Here is a 21442-nt window from a genome sequence, read left to right as displayed (position 1 = left end):
AAGTTAAAATAAAAGTCAAGTTAAATGTTTAAAAGCTTAAAGGTAAAATGCATATATACATCAAAGGAAAAAAACATAAATATAAAATAAATAGAGGATATTACACGGTGGCGAGAAGATATGAATTTTATGTTCGAGTGGCAAGAACAATATCTCACGAGTGAGCGAAACGAACGAGTGAGATATTGTTCTTGCCACGAGAACATAAAATTCATATCTTCGAGCCAACGTGTAATGTTCTTTTTATTATATGGAGAAACCAATTCAACAAAAGCAAAAGGCGGGAATCGTGACTTCATTGAACGATACGACACTCACAAAGGTGACATACGGAAAATACGCCACTCGGGTCCCGGATGAAGTGGCGTATGGAATCTACGAGTGGTTTAGTTCCCAGTAAAACACTCTTCTCCATACAATAATAGAAGTTATTACAGGTTTGCTTTGAAATAACTGTAGTGAGGAGGTGTCACGTGTCTCCTGATATGAAACGTATGAAGAGTTTTAAAAAGTTTGACCTAGGGTGGATCCTTGTTCTATTAAATTTACACTGTTACTATGTTCTTATTATATTATCCCTTAGTTACTTCGTGAGATGAGATTGGTCAATCTAGAGGACGTATAGAGCGTATTTACTCACGTGTCCAGCAGCCATACAAATTTATTGGAACAAAAGAAAGTGCTTACAAAGCAAAAGAGTTCAACTCCCATAGGATTGGCTTGGTGCACCAACATGGCCGCCATTTCAGTGTTTTGGAACACCAATATGACTGCCATGACGTCATGTGAAAACTCTCTCTTTTACTGCATGGCTCGCTAAAAATTGAAGCTGTTTTTTTGTCCCGCCCAAATGTCACCTGATTTATTGCCGATTTTTCTCAAGGCGAGTGACAACTGAACGTGTAAAACTCTTATTTATCTTAAAATGTTGACGACATGTATTAAAACGGACGTGCTAATGACTAAGCAACGATTTCGAAATGATTCATTTTCCTTTTGACGTACGTAAGTGTTTCAGTGAGCCGCTCTGCGTGAGTCCAGAAGCTTTCCCGAACCTGTCAGACACACAGTAGAGAAATAATAAATATCTCGCTAGCTTCTTCTCCTCCGTCCGCACTACAAGTGGCAGATCCTTGTTTTTGCCTGTATCGAAGGGGGGAAAAGCTAGTCTTTAACCCCTTACGGTGCAAATGAAACCTCGAACTCGGTTAGCAAGCTTAAGGGGTACTATGTCACGGTACTATCCGTGCGGAACATTTTTCGGTGATAAGATAATAAAGCTCACTGTGTACTCCGCTGTTTCGTACCTGCTCTTAGAACAAAGCCCCCCAAGAATGAGAAATAATGAGTTTTAGATTTCAATTAAGATCGCCAACTTGTGGCGAGATTATCACTTTGCACTTTGCCCTAGAAAACCAGCGTCCATGGCCTTATGAAACTTTAACCACTACCGCCTAGGAATAACACCTCAATAACATTTTAATGATCTTAGGCTGATCAGTTGAAATTGCAGTTTTGTTCTGGAAACAAGCATTTGAGGATAGCCTTCCCGGTTGTAGCTTTTGCCATCTTAGGAGGTAGGTGAGTTTTCAACAGGTTAACAGTAACATGGCAGTATAAATATTTTCAAAAGGATTAAGTGTAAACACTTAAACATTGTTAGGTTCGCCAATTGATTTGAGCTGTACTCCCAGGAGAAGACATCTGAAACATAACGTTAATAACTATTAGGACTTTTGCTTTTAAAATCTAGCAGTAAAATGATTTGATAAAATCTATTGGATTATTTTCTTTCTAACACTGTGTTTATAATTTTACAATATTTCATTCAGTTCAAGCAACCGTACAATCATAATCGTATTCGAATTTTTCGGATTTTGAGTGAGGATAGGTAGAAATAAGACTCGAACCTCGAGAAAGTTTTAAAACCTGATACAAAAAAACTTCCGATCAAAATACGCAACGTCCCTTTGGATTACGAGGGCAACTGATTAACGGCAGCCGTAAACTGACCTAAGTTTAGCCGCTCGTTAAGCGCTCTCCAATCTCATTTCAACAGCTTTCGTTAAAAATAATGTTAATAATGGCTTTGTTCATTATCCAGTTAAAGCAATCATTCTTTGACTTTTAAGCGTTCTACCCTTGAACTCCTCGGTCAATTTATAGGAACCACGATGAGGTCCCATTGAATGTATTTTCTTTTCCGAGTGTTCAAAACAAGTTAATATTTTATGCGTCGCACAAATTTGTTACACTTTCACGCCGGAGAAATTTAAAAAGGCAACTTTATTTCTACGGATCAGTCACGAAAACGGAGCTTTTCGAAAATGAGAAACCAGAAACTGCAAGGGACTGCATACGATAAACGCTGCCAACGTAGGATCCACAAGAGATCTGATCAGCCAATAAAACGTATGAAGACAAGCAATAGACTGCAAGACTGATACTGCATGAAAAACATTTCGAGACACCAATATGACAAGAACCGTTAAAGTAGGATCGCAACAGTGGACAGCTGTTTCGCCCTTCTTGGGGCTCGTCAGCACTGTGTAGCGAAGATATGTAACGCCAGCCCATCAGCCAACGCAAATAAATTGCAAAATGACCCGTTCACTATATGACCCGTTCACTGTCTTTTCGAAAACGCTCTTCAAACCGGAGGAATTTAAAAACGCCGGCTTTTCTTTTCCTTGTGGAAAAAAAAACATTTTGAAAACGGGGCTTTAGGACGATGTAATGACGATAATCATATGATTTCCCCGAAGGAAGTTTTCCTCAAACAAAAATCCAAAATGACCGGTGATTGTTGCGTTTTTACCGGCGTAGTGTGGGCGGTAAACATTTGATGTGTTTTCGAGTGAAACCTCCGTTTTCAAATTTCTCCAGCGTAATGTGTACGGGACCTTAGTAGTTGTCAGTCATCAAAGCTAACCCTCTTTATCTATAACATTAAGCCCGACTGTTCTAGATTGCGTTTTACTAACGTTGTTCCAAATCAGAAATATTGCGTGGTAGAAGCTAATCATGAGAAACATTGACAGGGACAAAAATTCCTTTTGATTATTTCTGGCTACTTTTTCGGTGTATTTCATTTTTGTGATGTCCTTTAAATTTTAAAGAATACTATGGGTGAAGACTTTCAAGATGACGTGATGCGTAAGCCTAACAGTGATACAAAGTGCAATCTATCAGATTCTTTTTTTAACAAAACACTTTTTTAACTATGTTTTATTTCAAGCAATCGTGCAATCTCAGAATTTGAATGAAACTGATAATTATAAGTAGAAAACAGACTTAGGCCTTCAGAAAATTTTTAAAACTTCTTAAAAACCCTTCCGGTCAGAATTACGAAATGACTCGATCGTCCAAGCCAGTTTGGTCTTTTGTTCTGCTGGGGAATTGAGCTCCACTGTGAGCGAGAGGTGCTCTGCTGCTAACCGAGATCAATATTTTTAGAGAGGAATCCACATCAGCCTTAACTAGATTTAACGCGGGTCCTCTATCCTGATCGAATTGGAATTTGGAGTGTTGGTTTTGGAGGAGAAAGGAAAACCGGAGAACCCTGAGAAAAATCCTCGGAGTAAGACAAGAACCAAACAATAAACTCAACCCACGTATAGTTGAGTTTGTTTTTGGTTCTGCTGCGCTCATGCATGAGTAATTTGATTTCTGGTATGACTCACGGTTTCGTATGGTTGCAGGCAGAACTAAAACACTTTACTGAAATAAAAGCTACCTGTCATATTTGAATTAGAGCCAATAGCATTTGAAGTTTGATAATTAAGCATTTTTATTTGTAATTTTTATCTTTTGGAAATCTATAAACATTTTATCATATTTGTACATTTTAGCCTTTCAAGTGTTTTTTAAAGTTTTTATTATTTCTACTCTAATTTTAAATTTCTAAATTATTCTTAATTTTTTAGATCTTATAGATTGTACATATCTTATTCCCCAGGGTCCCTATGGATACCAGCCTCGTTGCTGAATGGGCTACCCTGGTTAAATAAAGTTACTTACCACTAACTTACTTACCTACTGTTCAATGACACTATTCCACTATCGCTGTCCACATTCCTTTTGATTAAACGCAATTTTTATTATGTGCATGCACAGGTGCTTAAAAGATGATGTTTATCGCGAGTTTCTTGGTTTTCATGATGGCTCATCGACATGCGGTAAGGATTATTCAAGTTTTCTATATTATTATTGATCGAGCCGCATGTAGTGGCGAAAGTAGATTTATGTAAGTCAATCGCGGCGCGCTAATGTTTTATCCTCGTTCCATCAGAAAAAATTTTTTGTTACGTGGCTTGAGTTTTAGTTCAAACTAATGCCTGCTCTAATTGGTTGATTCATAGTCACGTGGCAACGACCTAATCTAAATATTGGTGCCGCCTGACGATAATTACTGCTCTCAGAACATTTTTTAATTTATTTTTTACACACACAAAAACTTCTAAAAGCAAAATTCGAACATTCAAAGCGTCACAGTGTTCCAAGTAAACTCGTTAATGATTAAGCAAGTTTAAACAATAGAAGCCTTAATCATGACGGTGTTTATCTGGTCTCAATTGGCATAGATTTTTATAATTTTATTGCTCCGTTTCGATTGAGAAGATTTACCAAACAAAGTCACCACATTTCCAAGCACCTCGAAGTTCATCAAAAATACTCCTCTACGCGTCGTATTTTCGGCTTTCTTCTCGGTGTTTTAGCACGTGGTCAAACACACTCTTTCGTGTATGATATATTACAAGAAGAGAGTAAAATACGACGGGTAGTCAAGTATTTTTGACGAACTTTGAGGTGTTTAGAAATGTAGTCAAATAAGGTCTTGAGTGCTAGATATATATTCTCAACCGAAACCAGTAAAAACTAAGGAGAAAACAGAGAAATGAAATCGTAGAAATCTAAACAAATTAAGGTCAGATATTCAAACTCCGTCACGGTCATGATTTTCCTTGTTTAAGCTTGATGAATTATCAATGAGATTGAGAAAGTTTCGATCAATAAATTCATATCGTTATCAGTTTCCAGGCAGGCGTTCTGAATGGGGATAGAACATTCGCTATAAAAGATTGGATTTTTTTAAGGGGGTAGGATACCCTCAAATGGACCAAAGAGTTTGTTTAAATATGGTGAAGAAAGATCAATTGTGTGCTATTGCGCTCAAGAAGAGAAATTAAATTTCTAGAGTTTTACTCAAAAGGGTTGCTATGGAAACCAGCTACAGCCTTTTGAGGTAGTGTTTTATAGTATTGACGCCAACACTTCCTGCTCTTCTACAAAACAAGATTTGACTGTCAAATAAGCATATCGTGTAAGTTTCTGTTTTGTTCTGTGCAATGAACCTAAGTTTTGACAGTTAACTCTTATCTTCAGTGCTTTTTACAGGCTTTATTTGGAAATAACCTTATTTTTTACCACACCCAGTGGAAAATCATCTCATGTCACGTGATAGACCTTAAAATGTTACGATTTTTTTGGTTTATAACATCACGACACTATTGGTCTTTGATGAGCCCAAGTTTCGGGAATTCTACTTAAAAACCTTGCAAAGTAGAAATGTTGGCGCGAAGTCAGTCGGTACAAAAGTAAACTTTTGAGAAAAATGCACTTTAAGTTTCTTACGCGAAGTATTAAGCATTTAACGAGCCACAAATAGCGGGGGGTGCAGATTGGATCTCGGGGGAGGGGGTGCAATGGTTGTTCTATTTTGTAAAAAGTTACCGCAGTTGTGGGAAATATTCCTTTTCATAAGGGAAATGAATGAGCCTGTGATGGCAATTTGAGGCAAATCTTTTCACAAATAATTATACCAATCGAGTTTTGCATGTCTTAAAAGTTTTTTCTAAATAGTCTCGTTCATATAAGTTAAAAATAATCTATTTTTTTGGTCACGTTCTTATAGTAAACAGTCGTTGCTATGGCCGTTGCTACGTGAAAAAACTTATACCACTGTGTACTTTCCTTAAATTTCACACTCATCTGGAAGGAAATTCGGCAAGATCGTTTCAGAGTTTTTTTGACAAGTCCTCAAGGGTCTTAAGCCTGGTATTTCCAAGAAATTGAATTTTTCATGAACATCGCCATATTTTAAGGTATCCTACCCCCTTAAGTCCTTCTGTGAACATTTTAAAATTTGGTATTTTTCATATCCGTGTATATTACATGACTCATAACTCACATCAAGTAACCCGCCTTATTATATGACTGAGAATATTAATTCATTGTGATTGGCTGAGAGCAGGCCAATTTATCGTTAATTTTTAATTTGTACTGCAGTGCAAATTAACACGCACGCGTTCGCAATTTTCTCAGTCATAGAATGAGTAATCGTATGAAAGCTCGAGCAATCAAGGATTTACACTACTCGTGATATTTGGGATTCTTTCAAATTACAGTCGCCTGAGGGCTCCCGCAATTTTGAGAGAATTTTCAAATACCACTTGTAGTGTAAATCTTTAATTGCACTCGCATTTATACGATGACCTATACCTAGTGTTAGTTTACTCAGTGTGACTTGATCTCTGAAGTTTGCACGATGATTTCTCTTCTTTCCTTTTAGTGCGTCTGTGTGTCTTCAACCTAAACTATCACAGAAAATTAAAAGAATGTAGATGATGACTTCTTAACCGTTTGTTGTCTGTCTTCCACGTTAGGTGTGCGACGAGCTCTATCCAATATCGGTGGTCATCGACATTGCCCAGAAAGAGCCTGCATGGTCCACAGATGACTACATTGAACCTTTACAGCAGAAAGCAAATGATGCCGCGTATGTATCAACATTTACATTCTCATAAATAACGATATTACAAGATGCTTCTGCTTTGATTGGTTTACCGATAGCAGTTAACGCCGACGGCAATAGATCACTCCGAGTTGCCTTTTGCCTCTGTCAGACCAAGTCTTCGTGCGAAACCATTCATATGAAAATGTGTTCCACCTACAGGTTCATTTTTATGCAAATCAAACTTCTTTTCAATTCATATGAAAGGTTTTGCATTAAGACTCGTTTTGAAACAGAGACACAAGGTAACACGAAAATGGCTTATTGTATCAATTAAGGTGGCTAACAATAGTTTCCAGCTCTTTCCATCACTAATAATTTGATGGATCGATACTAACACACTTTGTAATATGATCCTACAACAATGGTGTCACACAAATGCCCAATCGTTAGTAAACAAGTTATTGCCATCACTTCCATATAATAGGATACCATACCAACAGTACAACCTGTTAGAAACACCCTTAATTGTAGTTTTCAGTGCTAATAACCCAAAAACGAGCTCGGTGACCCCTATTTTGTATCACTGAATTGTGAAAAGCATAATAAGATGAAACATTTTTGAAAAGTTCGAAAAAATTATGTTCAGGGGATCCACAACCACCTTAAATTTTCGAAAATAAGCGTTATACGCCACTGGTAGTTCCAGCCCATCAATCCCGTTTATCGTTAGGCATCGTTAATTCATCTCTCAATATATACCATAAGCCACGGAACAGTCCACAGCAGCAGTCATGGCGTTTACAACAGACAAAGATGTGTAGTCCCTAGAGGGGGGGTCTCCCATATAAATAGGACGAAGGTGCTCGTCGAAAATTTTGAAAGGAACCCCCTAAGAGGTACCAAGATTCTGTTCTGTGGGCGTGGCTTGAACATTTTTCACCCCTAAGAGGTACCGATTCTAAAACAGCACGTTATATCTTGTCACATTTTTCTTTTTGGGGGGCGGGGGGGGGGGGGGAGGGAGGGGCGATCAACACCCTAAACGGTACCGTAAAAGCTCCCGCTAGGGACGTTGTGAGGCGGCAGATATTGAGCCACTTTTTTAACCCCTGAAAAGTACTACGAGCATCCCCGTCTTTTTTATATCAGAGTACCCCCACCCCCCTACTCTGGGGTGTAGTCATCTTTCATGCCAAATGTCAAAACTGCCAGCACGTAGGATTATGTACTTGAGACGGTTAACTCGATCATTACTGACGGTGAGGATCATCCGTGGGTTAAGACCATGCGTCTAAAAAAGGTCAATGGGGCTGTTGAGATAAAAATTACAGCGGCCATTACAGACCAGGGATGAGGTCTTGGAGCTACAGTCGGTGTATAACGCTGTACTGTTGTCAAATGATCACGTCTGGTCATGTGACCACAACTAATCACTCGATCTACCAAGCGATATTTGACCCCCGGGAGGTACTCTAAACGTTTTTGGTGGGGTTGTGCGGCCCGAATCTTGAAACCTGTACCCTCTTCCAGACCAAAATCTGTGATTTTCCATACCTTATTTCAAACCTGAGCAAAAAGTCGATACCCCATTTCAGACCTATAAAATTAGTATACGGCTCGTGATATGTGACCGAAGTTAACCAGAAATGGCTTCCATTTGCCTATAAACATTTGAGAAGGACTACTAATCTCTTTTTAATAACGCATTTCTGTAACTGTTATTGAGTAAACATCTTATGCTCTGAGTTTTGAAAAAAAGCTCCTCAAATAAATGACCAAATGCAATACCAAGTCCCCAAAAACTTATTATACACTAAACGAATACATAAAAATAATAAAAAAAATAGATTTACAATAGTATATATCTCTCTTTCTTCCAAGTATTCCAGCTTTAAATTTGCCTCTGGGTGACGCCGCAAATCAACAAGACCTTGCCTGGATGAAAACTGACATTGTGGACAAATACGAATTTGTGAAAGATCCCACGAAAGACATATGGACCAAGCAACCTGATTTCAAAGGACTTCTCGGAACCCCTACGTTCGTCGCTGCTGCAGATCGAGTAAAGAAGTTCTTTGTCCGCAACAACGATTGGGACACCACAAAAAATAATCGTGAATTCCGCACAGCGCAGAGCTGTCTCAACCTTCTCTACATCACAGCTGCAAGATACCTGTTCGTGACACACATTCTTTACGTACAAAGCGGTAACAAGTTGCAACCTTGTGTAAGTACGGCTGACAAAAAAATAACGATCCCTGATTCTGGCGTGTGCTATCCTGCACCTTATGGGAGCGCCACTTGTACCTCAGACTACGACGTGGGGCTGGTTGGAAAAGATGCTGGCGTTCTTACCGAAAAGTTCAACGCGTATTTTCAAGGTGCTCAGGGATTTGGCAAACCGTCAGAGCTCGTGTTTGACACCAATGTCTACGCTTTCACCCTTGAATACGCCATGCCATTTTTGTTTGTCAAGCTTCCGGGTACCTTTGCTGCTGGTGTAGAGAAAAACGAGCAGACAATAAATTTCAAAATGCAAGAATTGGCCAGTGCGTACTACAAGGTTTTCAAGTACAACGAAATTTTCTTTCACGCGCTGGTAAATGTAGCTGAGACAGCAATGACAGCTGTCAAATCTAAGACTCAGCTAGAAGTTTGGCTGAAAACCTTCAAAGCAATGGATGCCAAAGTACCAATGAGACCTGAAGGCGCATTGAGTTCTCCCAAAGCGTTCAGAACAGCCCATAATAATGAATATCAGAAACTCGTAAAAGCGATGTCAGTTGCCGGATATAATCCAAAACTTCTGGGTAATTACAAAAAGACAATTTTCTTCCTATAAGAATGTACGTTGAGCAACTGAGATAAATACCAAGAAAGATGGAGTTTTGTTAAAAAACGTTACAAAGATTAAATAATTCTTTGTACTCCGCAAAGAATCACTTACCTCATCTGAACATGGAACCAAGGCTCGGTTAAGGTTACAGTATACCTTCGGGTCGGCAATTTTCTTCAAATTTGGATTTTTGGTTCGAAATAGTGGTCGAAGAATAATCTCTAATTTCTGAAAAAAAAAATTGAAAAAGGCTAAATATTGGCGGAGAAATGGCGGTTTTACGTTTTCGCCGGAAGTAAAAGTTTACTTCTTGATTGACAGCCCTATGGCGCGTATGCAATCAACCGAGACGATTTTCGCGGTATGGATGTCACGAGTTGACTACTCAGTTGATCAGCATTGTTGTTAGCATTTTTGGTATAAGGTGTAACTCTGTTAAGTTATAAGTAAACATAGACCACGTTAAGAACATGGACCAGTTCGAAAAAGCGAAAATAGCGAAGAACGAATGAAAATAAATCAATGAGTGAAGAAGCGAAAGTTCGCCACGCGGATGAAGCTATAGCTATCGTGTAAGGCGGGCAAAAAAATCGTGGTAAGAGAAAAGAAAGGTTCTGTAAAAATTTCGGAACTTGACAGCAATAACAAAGATGTTAACAGAGACTCTTCTGATGAGTCCGATATTGACGAATCGTCAGACTCATTGAGACCATTTGAAATATTATCCATGCACAGTTGACCACACACAGTTGCTCCGCCGCGCTTTCTTTCTTTTGTTTGTTTTCCTCGCCCAGCCACTCTAGCGTTCCTATACTTTTTAGTCTTCCCCATTTTGCTAGAGCAGCTTCAAGAAAAACCGAGCTACAGAAAAATTATCTCTCCGCCTTCGGCGCCTTGAGCGCATTGCGAAACACAAGGGGTTTTTGGAGATTCGTGCGGAAATTTCACCAGGAGGTTAACGGTAGTAAACTGTCCCTGCACTGATTGGCTCTGAGAACTCAGTTGAAGGCATTTGTCGGCGGAGTTTGTTTGCGAAGCAGAAGATTTTTCTCAGTGCTGTTTTCTCGAATAAATTTTTTCGCTTGAAGCAGACACTTTAAAGAGTTATAACTCAAAGGGAATTTGTTCAATTGCCCTCAAATTTGGACAGTAGCTAGTTTAACATATAAACTACATAAACGTGTCTGCGACTTATTAATTTCGAAATACTTTTTTCTTCGAGAGCGATTTTTGTACCATCACCTCACATATTTTTTAATCCTATTTCGAAAATGTTCTGTAACTTTTTACTGCAATTGAATATGCCAAAACGCAGACATCTTTTTTAAGCGCTTTGGGCCTTGAAACAGAGGAAAACATTAAATTGGCGAAAAACGAAATTCGCTTTGACTTGAAGCTTTCGAAAGGTGATTCGGGCCCTCGCATTTAGTGGTCGTGAAAAATTCGACAATTCGTTTTATTTCAAAAGTCTTGGTATAATTTGATAGCCAGCTATAAGCTTTAATTTGATATAGGGGTTTAGGTATCTACATCTTAAACTGCACGCGCTACATCGCTTGCACGCGAGAACCCTTGAAGGTATACTGTAACCTTAACTGAGAACTAAAGTCCTCTTCACTTGTTTTCAATATGACAAATGCCTTTTAAGACATATATAAATATATGGAATCAAGCTTTAATCAAATCCAACTAGGAACCTAAGAGTCGAAGGTGATCGTTTACAATTGCTTCCCCTTTCCCCCTGGGAGAGCTACTCAATTAACAAAGTGTTATACTTGAAGGTTCTGCGCCGAGGTCCAATCCGTACCATTTTATATAACATGTTTTGACAGAAAAGGTTATCCTTTCGCATACTCTCCGACGAAAATGATAACCCTTTTACATACCTCTCACCGACCCTAAAAAATTCTTGCAAAAAATCTTTTTTCCCAAAAAAGGTCCACTGGAAAATTCCTACCCTAAAAATATCCCCTAGTGGTTACTGCCAAACCCTCTTCGACGGCAATATAACTGCACGTGGTATTTTGAAAGGCCCTTTTGACACCTATTTGAAAGATTTTATTACTTTTTTCTATAGTTCAGATCGTGAAAACCCTACCCTTTCATGTACCTCCAGTCTGGAAAAGGACCCCTTTCGGGCGTAGCCTCCCAGTACAGTCCATTAGAAGGACTAACGACTGCTGCCCTCGATGTGTATAATGAATAATCTGGTTTGCATGGGTAGCATCTAAAAGTCAACTAAACATGTTATTTCATTGACGTCCATAGGTGATCTGGCAAAGGCCCTGATCTATGCAGCAGAAGCCTACCATACCCGAGGCGCCATACGTCACGTAGTGGGAGTCACACAGATGAAGATTGTGAGCTTGAAGACAGCACTAACAACTAGCGACTTGTGGGTGTCCATGATTGAAAACTGGGGAGAGGCAAACAAAGAGTACAACCACTGCGGGGGAATCCCTCTGGAGGAATGCTTCCTTAAGATGACCAAGTACATGTGGAGGATGTTTAACGCGATGAGATTGATCCGGGAACGCCTTCCTCCTAATGTTAGACCTGGATTGGTGCACTTTGGCGAAAAATTCCGCGACCCTGAATTCGCCATGAAAATGTGGCTCGATTACAAAAAGCAAGGAAAGACGGCGATTCCCACACACAAGTCAAACGTGGAGCAGTTTTTGCAGCAATTCGGGTGCAACGCCGCAGTTTTGGGGGAGCCATTCTCCCCGACTTGTATATCGAAAATGAATGATAAAGTCAACGCATACAACAAGAAGCTGGCCGGCCTGGTGACCGATGAACCAGTTAAGCCACCCTGGCGCCCATGAGAACTTTAATTTGTTACTGTAGCATGCTGCTAGAAACTGCCGTGAGAAACCTTAGACATTTACTTAATCCTCACATCACAGTTATGAACAATATATGAAATATAATCCTCACATCACACTATATATGAAAACTAAGGTTGTAACATTATTATTCCGCAAATTATTCTAAATCATAATACAGTCGAACCTCTCAGTTATGGACATCAGCATAATACGAAAAACGCAACAGTCATCGCCGCCATCTTGAATTACCATTCTCAAAAGAATTCTTGTTAGCCTTATTTTTCCTATCATCCAACATGGCCACCAAGTTCATTGTCACTTGGATCTCTCGGAAATGGTTGCAAACCACCTAAATTTAATACGGACAGTTCACATAGTGTCAGAGAAAACTAAATTCATTTATCTTTACATCTATGATACCGACTCCTCCCTAAAACGGAGACTCAGCACTTCTTCGGGAACTTCTCCATTGGAGTCGACATACATTGTAGAGGTTCGAGTGTACTAAAAAAAGAAAGGGCAATCAAGGTAGCCCCGTATTGTTCATGAACGGTGTCTTTGTCAGTAGGATTGCAGCGATAACAAAATAAATACATTGAAAACTCAGCTGAATTTGTTAGCTCCGTTAACACTGACTTTGTGAAGGAGGTGGAGAGTGTTCTCGGTCATTTAACACTGAACAGCAACACTCACTTTTTAACTCGATGCTGCTGGGTCCCGGGGAACCACTCCCAGAAAAGTTGGGTGGGGGTTTGCAGCCCACTTCCCAAAACGCTTGCCCTATTTATGACCAAAATCTGCTGGCACAGTTGCCCTAACCATAAGTTACGAAGAGCGTTTGTCGACGGTCTTATTGATAATGATGAAAAAAAGCTTCTTCTAAGAAACTTACCCAATTCAAGGCTACAGTGCTAAAACCATACCCTATTTATGACAAAAACGGCTGAAAAAAAAAATACTGTAATTTTTATTACCTTATAAGTGTAAATAGTTTTTAATTTTTAACTTAGGATAGAGGGCCACTGGTTCGTCAGTTTTTTACTGTTATGTGTTACCCTCTGTAAATAAAGTTGCTACTTACTTACTTACTTACTTACTAAAACCCTACCCTTTGGGGCCACACATACCTACATAGCCCATATAAGGAAATACCCTCCCCCTCCCCGATTGTTTGGTGAACTTGAACTTAGCAAACCTTAAAGAGGAACAGATATCCCAATAGAGATTAAAACAGAAAAGATGTAGCAATTGAAAAAAGTAAAAAACAGAAATGTTGTGAAAGAAAAACTTTGCTAAGGATTAACTCTGTTTCTCTTTACAAAATTGAATATCAGTTCAGATCTTGAGAGGTTTCAACTACTTTAATCAGCTTTCAACTCCACTCTACTCTCTTAGATCTTTACGATTACAAAGATGTTAAAAACTCTCAACAAGTCTAGCCCTGAGATCTTCCCAGCGTTCTTTTATAATGACCAGATTGGAACCACTACGATCTAGAAATTTATGCTCATATAACGACTTGCGCAGTTCGCATCAAGAGACGCTTGCGCATAAAAAATTTACATACATTCCTTCGAACGAGTTTACACAAATCCAAAATAGTTTTCTTTCTAAATTTTCATCATCGTTTTAAAAATTAAATAAAACAACACCAAAGAGCAATACAAAAATGACACAATTCATTTGGACAAAATAAAGTTAACCACAAGCAACAAAACGATGTAGAAAAACTTAAAGCTAACGGTTAGCAAGCAGTGTTTTGAAAGTCAACAACAAGATAAAATCGAAGAAAGTCGGCTCACTAGTTAAGCCTGGTTCACACTTTTGAAATAAGCTCAACACTGATGAGAAAAGCATGTTCACACTTGTGAAAAAAGCGTAACACTAGTGAAATAAGTAAAGCATGATTATAATTCTTATTCGAGGACATGTTGCAAGAGTCCATTTGAAAAAAAACCGAAATAGGGACAAATACGAGAATTACTTGCTCAAGTTATTCCAGGAAATCATTGAGTAATATCAACCATGCCGGTCTCGGGTTAAAGAGATCAAAACGAAATCATTCTTAGGCACCATCCACACTACGCCGGAGAAATTTAAAAACGCAACAATCACCGGTCATTTTGGATTTGTGTTCCAGGAAAACTCGGTCAAGGAATATCACATGATGATCGTGACGTCATCGTTTTCGAAAAGCTCCGTTTTCAAAATGTTTTGCGTCCACACGAAAACGCAAAGCCGGCGTTTTCAAATTCCCCCGGTTTGAGGCGTGGTTTCGAAAAGCTCCGTTTTTGTGACGGATTAGTGTGGACGGAAGGCCAAACCGTAGAAATAGAGCTGCGTTTTCAAATTTCTCCGGCGCAGTGTTGACGGTGCCTTATAAACAACCACCCTTACAGTATACCTCTGAATATTGATTACAAGGAACTGATTGGCTTTGAAAATATTACATCTAACATCTGCTTCCTAGTACCCAAACTTCCCCTCCCCCCTCTTCCCGGGAATGTTTATTCCTGAATTGTAGACAATTTCGATAAATTTCTTAAAGAAACCAAAGAACATCTTCAGTTCATCAGAGACAAGTGATGGAGATTTGATGGAGATGGTTTTCCAACAAAAAGATGCATATAGACTGATGCAGAAAGTCTATAACCTGTAAAGGCAGCTCGCTGTTTCGCAATCGTCTTCATAGGTCACGCTATTCTGAGGATTCCTAGGAATCTTGGTAATCAAAGTGTAAACAATTCTAAGAAGTCAGACATTACAGAAAGTCAAACCTCTTGTGACTGGTCAATATTAAAAGCCTGATAAGTACGGTATTTTTATGTCACAAGGCTCCATTGCTGGAGGCGTTGTCATCTCGAGACCCAGTTTGTCTCTCTGCCTTTAATCATGGATATACAAACCTTGCTAAACAATCTTCACGAAGAAGTATCCTGTTCTGTGTGCATGACCACAATCACAGATCCAAAACAGCTGCCATGTTTACACAGTTTTTGTCTTTACTGCTTGAACGGTATTTTACGAACGAGTGGCCGCCATGATTTCATAGCTTGCCCAGAATGTAGAAGAGAGAGTGGAGTCCCTAACGGAGTGGAAATCTGAAGGACTTACCGACCAACTGTCGCATCAACAGTTTGCTAGATGTGTTGGCAATCAAAGAGTGTAGCTCCACCGGAGTGAAATGTGGAAACTGCGACAAAAGAAACGCACAGAGTTTGTACTGTTTCCAGTGTTGTGCATTCTGGGGTGACGACTGTATTACCGCACACAACATAATCCGAGCTAGTAAAGAACACCGTGTGCTAGCGCTGAAAGACTTTCAAGATCAAGACATCGAGGAAGTGTTAAAACGACCAGCATTTTGCCAGCAGAAACACCAAGAAAAAGAAGAGTTGAAGTTCTTTTGCAAGGACTGTGAAGTTGCCATTTTCAACGCCTGTGCTTTAACAGATCACGACGGTCATGCCAAGATGCTTTTGGAAGTAGCTGCAACTGAGCGCAAGTTACAAGTGAAATCAGCGATTGAATTGCAAAAACAAAAGGCGCAACAGAAGAAAAACAAAAATAGCTGAACTTGACGAGAACTACATTCATATTCAAGAACAAGTCGCTGCCGTCAACCAAAACCTACACAGATTTGCAGAACATTTCATCGCAAAGTTGATATGGGCATGAATCTCTCACCCAAGCACTGTCCAAATCGATAGACTTCCACAAGTGAAGTAAACGTGTGTAGATTTGGGGGAGGGCTTAAAGTAGCACCTTAAAAAAGTCAGGTAAGCATTGGTTGAGATCCCTGCACCTAAAACGCGAGTGTGGGGCATCTCTAAACGCGCGAAAACTTACGAGAAAAACGAAAGTTAATACTGGCGGGAGTCTCTCACCCAAGGACTGTTCAAATCGATAGACTTCCACAAGTGAAATAAAAGTGTGTAGATTTGAAGTAGGACTAAAAGTAGCATCTTTAAAAAGTTAAGTAGGCATTGGTTGGGATCCCTGCACCTAAAACGCAACTGTGGCGCATCTCTAAACGCGCGAAAACTAACAAGAGAAAAGAAAGTTTGTATGGGCGGGAATCTCCAACCCAAGCACTGTGCAAATCGATAGTTTTCCACAAGTGAAAAACACGTGTGTAGATTTAAAGCAAAGCTAAACGTAGCATTTTTAAAAACTTAAGTAAGCATTGGTTGGGATCCCTGTACCTAAAACGCGACTGTGGCGCATCTCTAAACGCGGAAGAACTTACAAGAGAAAAAAAAGTTGATATGGGTGAGAATCTCTCACCCAAGCACTGTCCAAATTGAAAGGCCCCCACAGGTGAAATAAACGTCTGTAGATTTGGGGGAGGGCTTAAAGTAGCACCTTTAAAAAGTTAGATAAGCATTGGTTGAGATCCCTGCACCTAAAACGCGAGTGTGGGGCATCTCTAAACGCGCGAAAACTTACGAGAGAAAAGAAAGTTGATAGTGGCGAGAGTCTCACCCAAGCACTGTCCAAATCGATAGACTTCCACAAGTGAAATAAGTGTGTAGATTTAAGGCAGGGCTAAAAGTAACATCTTTAAAAAGTTAGGTAAGCATTGGTTGGGATCCCTGCACCTAAAACGCAACTGTGGCACATCTCTAACCGCGCGAAAACTTACAAGAGCAAAGAAAGTTAATATGGGTGTGAATCTCCAACCCAAACACTGTGCAAATCGATAGTTTTTCACAAGTGAAAAACACGTGTGTAGATTTGGGGCAGGGCTAAAAGTAGCATCTTTAAAAAGTTAGGTAAGCATTGGTTCAGATTCCCGCACCTAAAACGCGAGTGTGGCGCATCTCTAAACGCGCGAGAACTTACGAGAGAAAAGAAAGTTTATATGGGCAAGGATCTCTCACCATACCACTGTCCAAATCGAAAGACTTTAACAAGTGAAATGCACCTGTGTAGATTTCGCGGAGGGCTAAAAGCAGCACCTTTAAAAAGTTAGGTTAGCATTGGTTAGGATCCCTGCACTTAAAACGCGAGTGTGGCGCATCTCTAAACAGGCGAAAACTTATGAGAGAAAAGAAAGTTGATAGTGGCGAGAGTCTCTCACCCAAGCACTGTCCAAATCGATAGACTTCCACAAGTAAAATAAGTGGGTAGATTTAAGGCAGGGCTAAAAGTAACATCTTTAAAAAGTTAGGTAAGCATTGGTTGGGATCCCTGCACCTAAAACGCGAGTGTGGCACATCTCTAACCGCGCGAAAACTTACAAGAGCAAAGAAAGTTAATATGGGTGTGAATCTCCAACCCAAACACTGTGCAAATCGATAGTTTTTCACAAGTGAAAAACACGTGTGTAGATTTGGGGCAGGGCTAAAAGTAGCATCTTTAGAAAGTTAGGTAAGCATTGGTTCAGATTCCCGCACCTAAAACGCGAGTGTGGCGCATCTCTAAACGCGCGAGAACTTATGAGAGAAAAGAAAGTTTATATGGGCAAGGATCTCTCACCATACCACTGTCCAAATCGAAAGACTTGAACAAGTGAAATGCACCTGTGTAGATTTCGCGGAGGGCTAAAAGCAGCACCTTTAAAAAGTTAGGTTAGCATTGGTTAGGATCCCTGCACCTAAAACGCGAGTGTGGCGCATCTCTAAACAGCCGAGAACTTATGAGAGAAAAGAAAGTTGATAGTGGCGAGAGTCTCTCACCCAAGCACTGTCCAAATCGATAGACTTCCACAAGTGAAATAAGTGGGTAGATTTAAGGCAGGGCTAAAAGTAGCATCTTTAAAAAGTTAGGTAAGCATTGGTTGGGATCCCTGCACCTAAAACGCGAGTGTGGGGCATCTCTAACCGCGCGAAAACTTACAAGAGCAAAGAAAGTTAATACGGGTGCGAATCTCCAACCCAAGCACTGTCCAAATCGAAAGACTTTAACAAGTGAAATACACGTGTGTAGATTTGGGGGGAGGGGGGGGGGGCTAAAAGTAGCATCTTTAAAAAGTTAGGTAAGCATTGGTTGGGATTCCCGCACTTAAAACGCGAGTGTGGCGCATCTCTAAACGCGTGAGAACTTACGAAAGAAAAGAAAGTTTGTATGGGCAAGGATCTCTCACCATACCACTGTCCAAATCGAAAGACTTTAACAAGTGAAATGCACCTGTGTAGATTTGGGGTAGGCCTAAAAGCAGCACCGTTAAAAAGTTAGGTTAGTATTGGTTAGGATCCCTGCACTTAAAACGCGAGTGTGGCGCATCTCTAAACAGGCGAGAACTTATGAGGGAAAAGAAAGTTGATAGTGGCGAGAGTCTCTCACCCAAGCACTGTCCAAATCGATAGACTTCCACAAGTAAAATAAGTGTGTAGATTTAAGGCAGGGCTAAAAGTAGCATCTTTAAAAAGTTAGGTAAGCATTGGTTGAGATCCCTGCACCTAAAACGCGAGTGTGGGGCATCTCTAAACGCGCGAAAACTTACGAGAGAAAAGAAAGTTGATATGGGTGAGAATGTCCAACCCAAACACTGTGCAAATCAATAGTTTTTCACAAGTGAAATACACGTGTGTAGATTTGGTGGAGGGCCGAAAGTAGAGTTTTTAAAAAGTTAGGTAGCATTGGTTGGGATCCCTGCCTCTAAAACGTTAGTATGGCGCATCTGTAAAGGCGCGAGAACTTACGAGAGAAAAGAAAGTTGATATGGGCAGGAATGTCCAACCCAAACACTGTGCAAATCGATAGTTATTCACAAGTGAAAAACACGTGTGTAGATTTTAGGCAGGGCTAAAAGTAGCATCTTTAAAAAGTTAGATAAGCATTAGTTGGAATTCTGGCACCTAAAACGCGAGAGTGGCGCATCTCTAAACACGCGAGAACTTCCGAGCGAAAAGAAAGTTGATATGGGCGAGAATCTCTCACCCAAACACTGTCCAAATCGATAGACTTCCACAAGTGAAATACACGTGTGCAGATTTTGGGGAGGGCTAAAAGCAGCATCTTTAAAAGGTTAGGTAAACATTGGTTGACACTCCTACACTTAAAATTCGAGTGTGACGCATCTCTAAACGCGCGAGAAATTACGAGAGAATAGAAAGCTGATATGGTTAAGAATGTCCATCCCTAGCACTCTCCAAATCCATAGGCTTCCACGAGTGAAATACACGTGTGTAGATTTGGGGCAGGGCTAAAAGTAGCATCTTTAAAAAGTTAGGTAAGCGTTGGCTGGGATTCCCGCTCCTAAAACGCGACTATGGCGCATCTCTAAACGCGCGAGAACTTACGAGAGAAAAGAAAGTTGATATGGGCGAGAATTTCTCACCCAAGCACTGTCCAAATCGAAAGACTTCAACAAGTGAAATACACGTGTGTAGATTTGTGGGAGGGATAAAAGCAGCTCGTTTAAAAAGTTAGGTAAGCTTTGTGAGGGATCCCTGCACGTAGAACGCGAGTGTGGCGTCTCTTTAAACGCGCGAGAACTTACGAGAGAAAAGAAAGTTGATAGTGGCGAGAGTCTCTCACTCAAGCACTTTCCAAATTGATAGACTTCCACAAGTGAAATACACGTGTGTAGATTTGGGGCAGGGCTAAAAGTAGCATCTTTAAAAAGTTAGGCAAGTATTGGCTGGGATTCCCGCACCTAAAACGCGAGTTTGGCTCATCTCTAAACGCGGGAGAACTTCCGAGAAAAAAAGATAGTTGATATGGGCGAGAATGTCCGACCCAAACACTGTGCAAATCAATAGTTTTTCAACTCGAGAATGGTCGCGTGATAAGTCACGGTCATAAAACATGAGAATCTTTTTTTTTTTTCATGTGAGTGGGCGACACCTCACGTTACGAACCTCTGACGGCGAGTGCTAGAAAATCTTTGTCCTAAGATACGTTAAAGCTATTACATGGAATTACTAGCTTTATTTTATGACTGACAAAATTTCTTCTTTGTGATTGCCTGAGAGTAGGCCAATTTTATCGTTACTTTTAAATTTGTACTGCAGTGCAAATAAATGCGCGCGCGTTCGGAATTTTCTCAGTCAGATGATATTTGAGTAATCGTATGAAAGCTCAAGCAATAAAGGATTTACACTACTCGTGATGTTTGAAAATTCTTTCAAATTGCACTCCCCTAAAGGCTTGTGCAATTTTGAGAGAATTTTCAAATATGACTCGTAGTGTAAATTCATAATTGAGCTTGCATTCATACGATTACCTATGGAAACACAGCTGTTATTTAGCGTAACAAGGACAACTAAACACAGAAATGTTGTAGAAGTGGTGGCGAAAAATTAATTGTACTTTTTACTCCCGTTCCTGTTTATTTATAGAAAAAGAAAGAAAAACAAACGGACTGCCCCATTGTTGTAATATTTACTCTTGTAGGCTAAAGATAATTTCAGGAAGTTGTCCCTGTTTTACTCCAGTGGTACCACACCAATCATCAAATTTAAATGTAACCCCTGAACTCTCAACATGGCTATTACCATTCCTTCCGCTAAAACAGTCAGGACCACTTATGGCAGCCTCAATAAGGTACCTGATGCCTTTAATTATAGAAACAGGGGGGTCAAACAAAACATCAAAGCCCCAATAATTCTTTGATTTGTTGTGCAAAGATGAAAATGTACCTTTAGTAGATACGACAGAAGCGTAACTAGGGTACTGATATTGATATAACGTAAGACTTACAGAGTAATCATTACCCTCACTACCAAACAAGTAGACCCCGTTCAACAGTATGTTTTAGTTTACACGGAGAGTTAATGTACTATAACCATCATTACTCCAACCTGGCACCACTGAGCCAAATCTGAAACATCGTTCAACGCTGGAACAAGCACCTCTCTTCGATACCGGAAATCCAACTTGAGCGCCGGTATCGCGGAGGTCACGGGTTCGAATCCAGTTGAAGCCCTGATTTTTTTTCAGGCTTCTTCCTTCCAATTGCTTAAATTGGAAAATTTACTGCGATGATCAATCTTCACTTTCATCTACTACCGCAGTTCAAATATGAATTATTTCATATATACTTCACAAATGAGGTATTGATGCATACGAGCATTGTGCCATAGTAGTAGC

The 21442-nt window shown here is 39.9% G+C and overlaps 2 protein-coding genes across 3 annotated transcripts; both read left to right on the top strand.

The window, feature by feature from the left end:
* Positions 1 to 894: 894 nt before the first annotated feature.
* LOC145464130 (uncharacterized) lies at positions 895 to 12545 on the top strand. Of its 2 annotated transcripts, none has more exons than XM_081447947.1 (5): positions 895 to 1577; positions 4117 to 4178; positions 6666 to 6778; positions 8618 to 9546; positions 11841 to 12545. In XM_081447947.1, the coding sequence occupies exons 2-5, from the start codon at positions 4128 to 4130 to the stop codon at positions 12398 to 12400; spliced, it is 1653 nt and encodes a 550-aa protein (XP_081304073.1). In that variant the 5' UTR covers positions 895 to 1577; positions 4117 to 4127; the 3' UTR covers positions 12401 to 12545. The 2 variants fall into 2 exon arrangements, with proteins under 2 accessions (XP_081304073.1, XP_081304072.1); XM_081447946.1 differs by having other exon boundaries at positions 896 to 1581.
* A 2750-nt stretch (positions 12546 to 15295) lies between these two features.
* Positions 15296 to 15978, top strand: LOC145463879 (tripartite motif-containing protein 5-like). The gene is made up of 2 exons (XM_081447674.1): positions 15296 to 15419; positions 15566 to 15978. Exons 1-2 carry the CDS (start codon positions 15296 to 15298, stop codon positions 15976 to 15978), a joined length of 537 nt encoding a protein of 178 aa, XP_081303800.1.
* Positions 15979 to 21442: the final 5464 nt, after the last annotated feature.

The sequence above is a fragment of the Orbicella franksi genome, chromosome 12 (genome assembly GCF_964199315.1).
Source record: "Orbicella franksi chromosome 12, jaOrbFran1.1, whole genome shotgun sequence".
NCBI lineage: Eukaryota > Metazoa > Cnidaria > Anthozoa > Scleractinia > Merulinidae > Orbicella > Orbicella franksi.
This window is presented reverse-complemented; position numbering and strand designations above follow the sequence as displayed.

Excerpts from the sequence above, each read along its gene's own strand:
- LOC145464130 (XM_081447947.1), top strand. The coding sequence starts at position 4,128 with ATGATGTTTATCGCGAGTTTCTTGGTTTTCATGATGGCTCATCGACAT. Across the intron at positions 4,179-6,665 it reads TGATGGCTCATCGACATGCG|GTGTGCGACGAGCTCTATCC; the intron begins GTAAGGATTATT and ends CTTCCACGTTAG. Across the intron at positions 9,547-11,840 it reads ATATAATCCAAAACTTCTGG|GTGATCTGGCAAAGGCCCTG; the intron begins GTAATTACAAAA and ends TGACGTCCATAG.
- LOC145463879 (XM_081447674.1), top strand. The coding sequence starts at position 15,296 with ATGGATATACAAACCTTGCTAAACAATCTTCACGAAGAAGTATCCTGT. Across the intron at positions 15,420-15,565 it reads TTGTCTTTACTGCTTGAACG|AGTGTAGCTCCACCGGAGTG; the intron begins GTATTTTACGAA and ends TGGCAATCAAAG.